The 13588-nt window shown below is 26.5% G+C and overlaps 1 protein-coding gene across 1 annotated transcript; it reads left to right on the forward strand.

Annotated features, from left to right (window-relative positions):
* The first annotated feature begins 1348 nt into the window (after positions 1-1348).
* On the forward strand, positions 1349-6645 carry LOC106761291 (GDSL esterase/lipase EXL3). Its single transcript, XM_014644826.2, has 5 exons — positions 1349-1856; positions 5426-5556; positions 5633-5866; positions 5979-6234; positions 6341-6645. Exons 1-5 carry the CDS (start codon positions 1574-1576, stop codon positions 6529-6531), a joined length of 1095 nt encoding a protein of 364 aa, XP_014500312.1. The 5' UTR covers positions 1349-1573; the 3' UTR covers positions 6532-6645.
* Positions 6646-13588: the final 6943 nt, after the last annotated feature.

The following is a 13588-nucleotide window of genomic DNA, read 5'->3' on the forward strand; positions in this document are numbered from 1 at the left end:
CTTTAGCCCAAAACAAACATAACTACTCTCTTCATTACCGTTGGACGAACAGATGAGGAAATTAATATTTCTTAAATTAGTAGGTGAGAAGGTTAACTTGAACTTATCAATAAATTAAAATAAAAATCAATAATTATTAAACTATATGTGAACTATGCATTCGGGATAAATTGTTATACCGCAAAAATTTTTTTAAAAAAAATATCATGTTATATTATTTTTCTATTACATATTATAAACGTTTCAAAATTAGTATTTTTCTTCCAACTCTTTTATTAATTCTAGAGACAAGGCGATATTTATTTATTAATTCATGTTGTTTTATTTTTCACTTTTTATTTGACTCGAGTTTATGAAAGAGACGTTGTAACAGAAAAAAAAAGGACATAATAATAGACGAGTTATTGAATGCATAATTGGTGGAATTGAAAGTTTGAATGAAAGAGGTGCTGTATAAGATTCAGTAGGCGAGTTAATGAACAGGTTATCTGATATAAATATGGAGTCTAAAGATTTCTTTTAAGCTTATTTATTCTTTTATTAAATACAAATTATTTCATTATATTATTAAATAGACTTTTAAATTGGTATTTTTTTATTTTATTCTAGTAGATGTAGAAGTATATTTTTCTTCTTTTTATTGCTGCTGAGAATTGTAAATTCAAATCACTCACAGTAAACAAAATTACGTGGGGTTGTAGCGATTTTGTATATATAAATACAAAAGAAAACAAGGTGAATATGTTATATCACTACACACACTAAACTGAATATTTATCCATTTATAATATATAAATTAAACAAATATGAATTTCATAGTTTTTTATTTATTTTTATTTTTATTTTACAGTAATCGATAAAATAAAATTGCACTAAAACATCACTGCAAGTGTGAGTGAGTCAGTAATGCCTTGGGGTATGCGTATGGGTCTCTATCTGTGCTGTTAAATGTTTACGATTCTTACCGGACAGTTTACCTACTGAATAGGGCGTTGCAGTGTCATAACATTTTATCTTACTTATTTTAATATTTCTTTAGTTTCTATATATAGTTTCACGACTTATTTTTGTTTTAATATTTTTTTAGACTTAATTAAATCTGTATATATAATTTAAATAAAAAATTAAATTATTAATTATTTTTTTTTAATTTTGGAACAACGTTTAACATTTAAAGAATCGATGAAGGTTCAAAAACTTTCTTATGTTCAAAAACGTTTAACATTTAAATCTGTATTTATGGTTTGTTCAGCAACTTGCCAGAGATGATTGAGAGCAGCTTATTATTTAATGAAGCTCCCATCAATGGAGAGAAAATCTTGATCAAAAACACGAAATTGATCATAACGTATAAACTTAGGCTCTATCGGTTAGTTAGAGTAAAAAAAAGTAGAGAGAGATCATAAATGAAAGGTCCGTGCAGTCAGAAGTTAGATGAAACAATTTTATGCGTGCAATGAATGAGCTTAAAGCAAGAGGAGAGATTGTTGCGTGATACTCGTTTTGTTGTTGGTGTGACAGTCTGAGTAGTTATTTAAATGCAGTTGAAGTGAGATTAAGAAGTACCACCGCCATGGATTCTTCTTTAATTCCTTCTTCACTTCTGCTCCGTCTCCTGTTACTGTTACTGTTCTTCATCATCCTCTTTTGCAAAACCAAAGGTTCATCGCAACTTCCACCAAATTTTAAGGTTCCTGCAGTCTTGGTGTTCGGAGATTCGATAATGGACACCGGCAACAACAACAATAACACGCAAACGCTTGCAAAGTGCAATTTCCCTCCCTATGGTAGAGACTTCCAAGGAGCCATTCCGACCGGTCGATTCGGTAACGGAAAAGTTCCTTCCGATCTTATAGGTACATTATTCTTTCCTTCCCTTTTTTTTTTAATTTGTTTTTCTTACTGTTTTAATTTAACATCTACTGATATTTATACTGTTATAAAATTGAATTTTTGAATAATTTAACAATTTGACGATATTTATACTGTTAAATGAATTTGAAGTGACATCTTAAACATTCATCCTATTAAGGTTAGTGCATCATAATTAATCTCAAAACTAGAGATAGATATATGTCGTATTATTATATTATAAAGCATTTTTAAATAACTGAATTAATATGTTATTTTTATAGCAATCGTTTCCTCTGAAATTATTTAGTTTTTTAAAATTTAAAATATTATTTTGTTATAAATAAGAGATAAAAAAAAAGTAACTTACCAGAAATATTTTTCAATTTTAATTATCAAAATTTTAACCAACCTATTAGCTACACGTGAGAAAAATAAGGATAGGTTCAATTAGTAATTTGAAAGTATAAATTACTCTCATTTTAATTTTAAACAAATGTTAGATAAAAGTACTATATATAGGAGATATAAAGTTGATTTAATTCTTCTATTAACATTTAAAAAATATATGATTGATTTGATAGATTTAAAAAGATGACGAAAAGAGATTAAGATTCAATTCTTCTATTAATAAATGATAAGAACTAAAGTAAGAGCTGCACAATTTCATCTCAATTTGATAATTTATCTTAACCTCATCGTAGTAGCAAGAGGTGTAGGTAAGAATGGGAGAGACTATTGAATTTCAACTTTCGAAAGTGGTTGATTGAGCGTACCTTGTGATTATGGAAAATATGGTGACTCATAAGATCTAGTTTAAGGAATATACTTTTTGTCGAATATTTGGTCAATGCATCGAAAATTAATATCGTTGAAGTTTGGTAAATCATATAAAATATAGGTTTAATAGTCAATTTTGTCTTCAGTTTCGTTGACAAATCTCAATTTAGTTCCTCGTTTTAAAAGTGATTGAAATGGATCCTTACTTTCAAAATTGTGAGTCAAATTAGTCTCTTCCGTCAAACAGAAACAAACAACGTTAAGGGCTTGATGATTTGGCAGAAGAGATATTAGTTTATAGATATATATCTATAAAATAATATCTCTTATGCTAAATCATTAAACCCTTATGACCATTTGGTTCTGTTTAACAAAAGGGACTAATTTGACTCAAAATTTTGAAAGTGAGGACTCATTTCAAACACTTTTAAAACGAGGGACTAAATTGAGATTTGTCAACGAAATTGGGGACAAAATTGGCTATTAAGCCTAAAATCTAACAATAAAATAATTCAAAAGAGTTTTATGTGAAATTCCTATAGCTTAATTAGGCAAAGTAGTAAACTTAATATAATACTTATCAACTGAGTTGATTTGAGTAACTTAAACATACGAAAACTAGGACATTCATACGAAAAAGAAGTCTGAGTTCTAATTCAAGAATTTTAAGAAAAGCCAACTAAGAATTCAACTAATCAATATAATACATATATAATTTCCTTACTTAAACACTTTGCAACAATGATTAAACATTGTTCATATGAAGCTTGTAGCAATTAAAAAATTTGTTATTGCCCTTAAATATGCATTCAAGTGTATTAATATCGTCAAATTTAGAGAAAGCAAATTTAACATTATATTTGAAATGGTTGATACCAGAATTTGAGTTGTTGTTGTGCATTGTTTCATCAATTTGTTCAATGCAGATTCAATAATCTCATATCTCATTACATTCTTAGTATTGCAAGATTTATCAACTTGAAAAGGTGTTTAATGCGAATGAAAACTGCTTCACGTCAGAGGTGAGCTCTTTCAGACGATTATTCTTCGACATATGACCACATGTAATGGTTATCAATCATACGAAAACAAATTCATAGGGTAGTAAAATATATCTTCGTTTTATTATTAACAATTTAATTCAATAATCGATTGATACCAACGTTCATTAAAAGATAAAAAGCATATAGGAATGAAAAGAAAAAAACATATTAAGGAAAAGCTCTCTTTTTAATTGAATTCTTATACTCTTTTGGGTTTGGTAAAAACAATTGATAAGTTAGTTGGTAGTTGATTAACTAGCTGGTAACTTATAATTCCTATTTGGATTCCAAGAATTTGATAAAGTAATTTATATTATAGTTGTTAAATATAAAGTAATATAATTACATAGATTTTATGATGTAAATGAAATTGTTATTGTGTAATTATAATATTATTTTTTTTCATTTCTTAATTCCAATTACTATTATATTGAATTTCCTTTTCTAGCATTCTATAATGAAACATTTATTCAATTTTCCATGTTAATTTTTGTTTATTTTGAAATGCATATCAAGAATTCAGAAATAATTCAACAAAAACCAAAACTACCGTAATAATTAATTATGTCCAAAAGATTGAAATAAATAATAATAAATAAAATAAAATTAAAGATAATAAAAATATTATAATATAAGAGATAGTAACAAAAAAAGTAATAAGTTATCAAATAATTTATAATTTATAAGTTGGAAACTTTTAAAATAAATTACTTTGATATTTTTATCGAACATTTTTATATTAGTCAAACTAGTTTATAAATTACTATAGTTCACTTATTGACCGAAAAAAATGTTTTTTTTTTCAAAATTTTAATATTTTTTTTATTGTTGTTTCTTTTAACTTTGTTAGGTCAAAAGAGTTTTAGAAATCCAAATATAAAAATTTAACGAGTCAACATACATATTTGTATCTTCGAGAAAAATAAAATTAAAGTTCATTAACTAGTCATAACAAAGAACAATCATGTTATATATTGTGGATAATGATAGTATAAATGAAATTGATTTAGTAATAATAAAGTTGTTTGTTGACTGTTGAGTTGGTATGATTTGTATTGCTATGTCAAATAGTATATTTTTTAGTTAATCTATTGGAAAGAAAAAAAAAATCACAATTAAATAGGTTTTAATAAATTCAAGGACAATTAATTGTAAATTAATTAGAATCATATATATATATATATATATATATATATATATATATATATATATATATATATATATATATATATATATATATATATATATACCTATGAATAAATCCAACTACAATGATTTGTATATCAATGGTGGGAAATATCTGAGTAATACTTGTGAAAAAACATAAACTTGGAAGATCCTAATACATAACCATTAATTATAATTTAAACAGACACTACCTATATTATGTGTTATATATAGCTTCTAAAGCCTAGTTAAAGAGCTAAAGAGAATTTAAGTCTTAAATAAAAGTTCATCTGCATTATGTATGAGATTCAAATCTAAAAGATTTCTTACGCTAAACATTAGTTTCTCTCACAAATAATTTTTTTTATTCAATTCTCTCACTAATAAATATTAATAACTAATATTGTCAATTAAAAAAAAGTATTAATTTTACGAGGTTAAAAAAATATCGGAACAGAACAAAATGTTTTTAAAGTGCTGTACAATGTTTTACGGTGGAGAAACATAAACGGATAATAAATGAAATTCATTTATATTGAACTTGTTGTCGAGAGTAACAAGATTTGTTAACGTTATATGATCAGCTGAAGAACTAGGAATTAAGGATCTTCTACCGGCATATTTCGATCCAAATCTCCAACCTAATGATCTCCTCACCGGTGTCTGTTTTGCATCTGGTGGTTCAGGCTACGATCCTCTCACAGCTAAAATGGCGGTACGGATACTTTCAGCTCCTAAATTTTGGTTGATAACAGAAACATGTTCCAACTCGATTCCTGTTTTAATGCCAGACAGCTATATCATTGTCTGGTCAAATAGACATGTTCAAAGACTACATAAGAAAGCTTGAAGGACTTGTCGGGGAGGACCGAACCAACTTCATCCTAGCCAATAGCATTGTCCTTGTGGTGGAAGGCAGCAACGACATTTCCAACACTTACTTTCTGAGTCATGCTAGAGAAGTGCAATATGATATTCCTACTTACACTGACCTAATGGTTAGCTCAGCTTCTAGTTTCTTAAAGGTATGCAGAAAGTTTATAATTATAGACTCGGAAATTATATAGAATATGGCAATTTTTATTAATTGTGTGGCGAAAATGTACATAAATTAATTATTCTCAATATAATTGAAAGGAAATATATCAACTAGGTGCTCGGAGGATAGGAGTATTCAGTGCCCCACCGATTGGGTGTGTGCCATTTCAGAGAACAATTTTGGGAGGATTGCTTAGAAAATGTGCAGAAAAGTATAACGACGCGGCCAAGTTATTCAACGGCAAACTGGCAAAGGAGTTGGCTTCTCTTAACCAGAATTTGCCTAATGCCACGGTGGTTTACCTTGATGTTTACAACCCTCTACTTGATATCATTGTAAATTACCAAAATTATGGTAATTTTTCAACTTTCTCCATTGTTATAAAAGAAATTGTGAAGTAAAAAATATATAGGAAAAGTTGAATTTATAATTTCGTGATGGCTTTACAACTGCATTGCAGGTTTTAAAGTGGGAGACAGAGGATGTTGTGGTACGGGCAAAATAGAGACTGCAGTGTTCTGCAACTCTTTGGACCCCACGTGTCAGAATGCGGGAGATTACGTTTTTTGGGATGGTTTTCATCCTTCTGAAAGTGTTTACAGAAAGCTCGTACCTCCTCTTCTCAAAAAATATTTGTACCAGTTCATCTGATATCACTTTCTTATTACTTTTATATATTGTAATAAGACAATATAATCATTATTCATTTTAATCTAAATATACTAATAATATAAAAGAAGTTTAGCATATTACTTGACTAACTTTTACTTTAATTATATGTCTATTTTTGTTATTAATCTTGGAAACGAAATAAAGATAACATATCTATTTGATAAAGGAAGGCTTTATATCTTTCTCTTTTTTTTTTAATTATGTATTTTTCTCATATTTATATTGCTCTTTTGGATATTCATTTATTTTTATGAGTAAATAATTAAATCCATAGCTATGTGTTTAAACTATCTGTTTCTTAAGTATGTTTCATCATTTTTTGGATATCTGTTCCCCTCCAATTGAGTTTGTTTCATCATTTTTGAGTGATATGTTCGTTATGGGAAATTGAACACTTTAAAACCATTACTTCAGTTTTTTTTTTTTTTTTCATATTATTGTTGCCTCTAGACAATCAGTTATACGAGAAAGAAAAAATAGTTTTAAGTGAGAAAACAAGAATGAAAGCTCACCTCTCTCTCTCTCACCTCTCTCTCTCTCTCTCTCTATATATATATATATATATATATATATATATTTTTTTATACTGCCTAAATAATAAAGACTAAATTAATAATTCTATAAAAAAAAAATTGCATGATAAGGTGGTTCTAGATCGAGAACATGTTATTAACAATTAGGTATAAATATAACTAATAAAAAAAACTAACATTTGAATTAGGATAGTAAGCAGAGTATGAGTTAGACTGTTTCATTCTAATTTCTTATCTAGTGGATACAAATTTTTTATCTTATATTTATCCATTAGATTAATTAAATAATTAAGAAAATATAATATTATAAAAATTAATATAAAAAGATATAAATCAAATTTTAAATATAAAAAATAAAATATAATTATATAAATATAAAATAAAAATATCAAATAATAATTGAATAAAAAGAAATAGTGACAAACAAAATAAAAATGATCGAATATATCCTAGACATAAGTCACAAATATATTTAAATTCATATCTAAATTTTTCAATCAATGTTGAAATATATTTATACTAAATAATTTCATTTCACATCCCAATTCCTAATTGAGTTTGTGAAACCAAATATCTAGGTTTTGTGACGTTCCGGCAACATACAGGGACTGTTGACTGTCCCCACACATCACCATGAAACTTTCCAGTGTGCTTTGTCCTCACTCGCACACTTTCCGGGAAAACTTCCCGAAAGGTCACCCATCCCAGAATTTCTCCAGGCTAAGCACGCTTAACCATGGAGTTCTTATGGGTTAGGCTTCCGAAAAGTAAATGCATTTTGGTGATATGGGTAGCCAAATCAATTCTTTTAAGCTATCCTTCAACTGTATAGTCCCATACCTATACAGTCTCTAGATCCCTCTCATTCCGGTGTATGTTTGATTCGTCCATGTGCCCCTTCCACTCGAAGCCTGCCAGGAGCCGCTCCTTGTCCGTGCCCCCTGCACCATGCTTCTTACACCGGCGATCACTCCCCGCCCTCGTCAGTGCCCGGGTGTCACAGGTTTTCCATAATTGAGTTATTGTTTGTGATTCTGTTTACTCCTTGATTTTTTTTTTCTTCATCTTTCGTCTCTCTTGAATCATATTTTAATAAATCACACCCTATATAATTTGTTAGCGTAGTTTGTTAAGTTATGATACTTATATTCTTTTTTTCTGTTTTTTTGAAAATTAAATAATCTATATTTATGTTCAAGTGTCAAATTGTTAGAAATCTTTTTTATTGTTATTGATATATGTCATTTGCAAAATTAAATAATACAATAATTACTTTTATCAATTACAATACTCTCTCTGTTTTCATACATTAGAAAAAAATAACTTACATATATTAAAAAAACTAGTTAAGTGCATTAAATTTGACTAATAAATTAATAGTATTCCTAAAATATATGTATTGTATAACAAAAATACATATTGTAACAAAAAAAAGTGGGATTTTATTTTCTTGTGTGGAAGTGGAGAGAAAAGAGTATAAAATAAAATAAAAAAAATTTACAACTATTTTATTAAAATCAAGAAAAACGATTGTATTTTTTAATGTGTAGAATAATCTCAAAAAAAAAAAGCAAACAAAAAATAAATAGGACGTATATTTTATTTTATTTTTTAAATATGATGATTACATAAACATCAATGGTATTATTATACCCGCTACACTACACCTGTACCCATAATACAATTTATGGATTAGTCTGTTACTGTTGAAGTTATAAAATATAATTATCCAAAACATTATTAAATTTAATGGCCAAAAAAGTCAAATTTAAATTAATTAGATTGAGCAGTTGCATTTAGGAAAAAGAACATATTTAAAATGTTTTTTTTTTAATTTAGTTTTAAACAGTAAATTTGATAGTATGAAATAAAATAATGTTTTTGAAATTTGAAAAGTGGAAACTGGATTGATCCAGAATTATTAAAGATTAAAAATGTAATTAAGGTATTTGATTATATGGCAATTGGGAATTGGGCATTGGGATGCAGCAACTACCAGAGCAATGGAAGTTGGACGAGTGGAATTAGGGTTCATTCAGTGCATATGATATGATTTGATATTTTAAAATTTTATCTGTTATCTAACAACTAAAAAAGTTAGTTGCCATCTGCATATTAAATTTAATTTAAATATGGCCCCAAAGATGCACGTGATTGTGATGTGATTGTGAAGAACAAGAAGGCCTTTTACGACTATATATGCTCAAAGTCCTTTCGGTATCATTACTCACAAATGACCAGACAAAATGAACCAGCATACTCATCAACCCAATTATAATATATGGATTTAAAAACTAAACATGTTTTTCTTTTCTCTTTCACATTAAATTAAAATTTGTACTTATTCAAAGTTTTATATAATTTAATTTTAAATTTTTAAAAATAAGTTGACATATTTTTTATGTGAAAACAATTTAAATATTACAAAAAAAAAGTATGTGATTGGATTAAACGAATTATATTTATTGTTTTTTAATAAGTTTTAAATCAAAATATATTACAAATTTTAACAATAACAAATATTAATTTTATGCTAAAAGCCAAAGAAATTTAACCCATTATTTAATTAATCTATATAAATTGATCTTAAAACTTTATCTATATTTGCATATAACATTTAGGTTTATATTTATTCTCAATTATTCTTTAAATAATCTTTTATTTTTATGATTTTAAACTCAATTAAAGATTAAATATGTTTTAGTTTCTTAATTTATATACAAAATTATCTTTCTATAATTTGATCTAAAACTTAAAAAGTGTGTATATATATATATATATATATATATATATATATATATATAATTCACCTAATTCAATTGTGTTAAATATTTTTTACATGTTATACCACACTAACATTTGAATTATTTACATTTCTTAACATATTTTAACTCAAATACTAATTTTAAAAAAAATTATTAAATTGAAAAGACTCTTTTCATTCATTTTTTAAGTTTGGAATCTAAATATGTTAAAGTTTGATAAATGAATAAGTTTTTAATCCATAATTTATTTTAAATCATGATAATTTAATTTTTTTGTATATCAATTGTCGTAGTTTAAAACATATTAAAATTTAGAAAAAAAACCAGTCAGTGTAAAATTATTACTTTTAAGAGTCAATTAGATTAAAAAATAAATTATATAATATTTATCATAAATAAAATAAAATTGAATGAATGGTTAGGAAAAAAATAAATTAAAAATGTCTAAGGAGGTAAATATGTTCTTTATTTATTCTTAATGTATATGTACGTCATCACTTATGACTTGACTTTCATATTAAAGAAAACTGAAGTTATGAGCTGTGTTTAATCTCTAAGTTTGAGTTTGCAACATTTACCTAAATCTTTTTCGTTGATCACATTCCAGATGTTGCTGTGTGGATTTTGCTAGCATCATGAAATTATTAAATTTAAATGAGTGTGACCAATTGAAGTTTGAATGATGTGGGGGAGTTTGAGCTGGAAGATTTATTTATTGAAAATGGCTAATTAAAGCACTTTCAAACTTAACTTCTCTGTTTATATAATCTGTCAGTCTTCGTCCATAGATTATGTACTTTTAATTTAATGAATTTCAACTCATTATTATGACACCCACTTGCATCGTGCATGAATCAGACTTGCACATTTCTTCACGAGAACATGATAAACCTACCTCAAGCATTTTAAATTTCTCATATATATTTAATACATTATTTACGACTCATTTGGTGTATGAATTAGTTTTGGAATTAAAGCTCTCAAACTTTCTGGTTTCAATTATTTTATTTGGTTATCATATGATTAAAAATTTCAAACACGCAAGTTTATTATACTCTGGTAAACCATATTATTGCTGAGGTACTCTAAAAAATTTATTGTTGTTGTGTCCCAAAGGTCATATCACCATACCTAAATTTTGACGGTGTTATAGGTAAGTAAGTGCTTCAACTTCAAGCACAAGGTATACGATGCTTTCCAATTATTGTTGTCGGTCCCTCTAATTCCCATGCAGTGTTTCGTTTAGTGCAAAAATATGTTTAATATTAGAAATAAAAGATATTTTTGAATTATTATTTATGTTTATCGAATATAAGTTCCATTTTGGATAAGTTAGATAAAACACATGTAATAATATGAGAAATTTTGTAAAGTTATACGAAACTTTACACGTAAGAGTTCCACGAATATGAAAATATCTATTAAATGCTATGTAATGTAATGCATATGCTAATTCACTTAATTTATTTTTGTCCCCCTTGATTTTGATACTAATTAAACTCACCAAAGGTGCTATTAGGTCACATGTATTGAACAATACAATTATCACACGTTAACAATATCTTTAAAATTTAATTACATACTAATAAGGTGATAAAAATGTCACATAATTGAAAATATTTTTGGAAGCTAATTTGAACACATTTATGAAAGTTCAAAATTACACAAATATGATATACGAGGAATAAAAAATGCAATTAAGTCCAGTTTTTCTTGTTGACTTTTATTTTATTTTATTTTTGATAAAAGATAAAAGTTTCACCATTATTAAGAAAAAAAAGTTAATTTCAAACGTAGAAATAATTAAAGCGTAAAGACCAAATGACCCCTTTGTAAATGCTCCCTCCATCCATTTTTTTTTCTGAATACTTCATGTCCTAAATTGTCCGTGTACTTATAATTTGTGCCAAAGTAACTCTGATATTTTCATTTTATATAACGCACTTTTAGTTAATTTTTCTTCTTCATGTTACACTTAAATAAATGAATTGAATCGGAATGAAATACCATGTAAATCTTATATGAGAATAGCTAAAGTAAAAATAATATATTTATTAATAAAAAAGAGGATATTTTAATAAAGTTGTTACTCTCAATATATAAAAAGTAATCGTAAATAGTTTTGGGGAAAAAATTGACATAAATTTTTTGAATATATTTTAATATAAAATTTGTGTTTTTTTTTTCTGATTCATTTATTTATTATTGTATTAATGTATTTTAAATTTAACACAAAAAAATAATATGTATATTGTATTAAAATATTATTAAAAAAATTGTATTAATGTATAATTAGCCCTTAAATGTATGTGTGGTATGGTGGAAGCTATAGAAGGTGGTCCTTTGACTCTGTAGTGACGGCTTTGTATAGAAGATGCAGTTCAACTAATTGTTGGTGTCAGGTTAAGGTATGTCACCGAATGCATATTTCAATCATTATTAATAGTATCATCAACATCCTCTGAAATCCGTGATCTTCACCATCCTTTCATTACCCTTGTTGTTCCTGTCCACTTCCTCTTCTTATTTAAGCTGTCTTTCTTTTATCCTTTTGATTTCTCCATAAAAAAAAATAAAAAATAGTATAGTTGGTTTTAGATAGCCTTTTAAAAGGTTCCGAAAACTTTACTTTTTTTCTTCAAAAAGTATTAGTATGTTTAAAATTTTTGTTAATTAGATTAGAATACATATATTAAAATTTTTTATTTAATTATAATTTTAAACATTTAAATATAAATAATGGTAACAAAATCTTGTCAAGGAGAAAGAAAGATATTAAGAGAGAGTTATCATTTAAATATAAACATGGTGACCCATTTGCAGCATGTCACCATATTCCCAACCAATAACAACCCATTTAAATATAAACATGCTTCATATCTCTCCGTTTTATTCGTAAAGAGAAACAAAACTGTTGTGTTTTTTTTTTCAAAGGTTTTCCAATAAAAAAATATGTATGCATAACTAAAATAAGTAGTGGCGTAAACCTATGTATAAAACATATTACTTCACTAAAATGACCATAGTTATTTCGGAATTAGCTGAATTCTCATTGAAAACGAAACTAGTGCGTGCGTGAAAATATAATTTTCATTTCTTACTTGGATTTAAAGTGTTGCCCACGCTGCATGAAATAATTAATCAGCTAATGAAAGGCGACAGAATCCAAAACAGCAAATTCATGATAACATGGTAGACACAAGCTTTGTTCTACTGTATTTCTTTAACTAATAGCTGAAGTTTGGTTATCGCCACTAAAAGTATATCAGAAGGTAAACGTGTTCTCTTCCTTTTTCTTTACTCTTTGTTCAAAATATGGATGTACCTCAACTATACATCTCACTGTTGCAAACATTGATGCATAAAAAAAAATATATGAAAAATGATACTTTAACACGTATAAAACTTTTATATTTACTTAATATTATATTTTTTATTTTTTTATTTAAAAAAATACAAAAAATCATTTTTTTAAAATTATTTTTTAAAATAAATATAAAAATACGTTATTCTATCATTATTATTCAAAAGTATATACTTACTCAACTTATATACTATATATAAATAATAGGTGCAGAGGAAGATTGCATTGTATCTTCAGCCTTAAGTAATTAACGAGGTGTACAGAGGAAGGTTCCATCTACCGTATTACGAACGTATATGATGTACCGCACCAACAAACAAGCCGTAACTCATTTTATCATTCGTAATTATATCTATTCAGTCTATTATTTTCGC

Source organism: Vigna radiata, chromosome 5 (assembly GCF_000741045.1).
Source record: "Vigna radiata var. radiata cultivar VC1973A chromosome 5, Vradiata_ver6, whole genome shotgun sequence".
Classification (NCBI taxonomy): domain Eukaryota; kingdom Viridiplantae; phylum Streptophyta; class Magnoliopsida; order Fabales; family Fabaceae; genus Vigna; species Vigna radiata.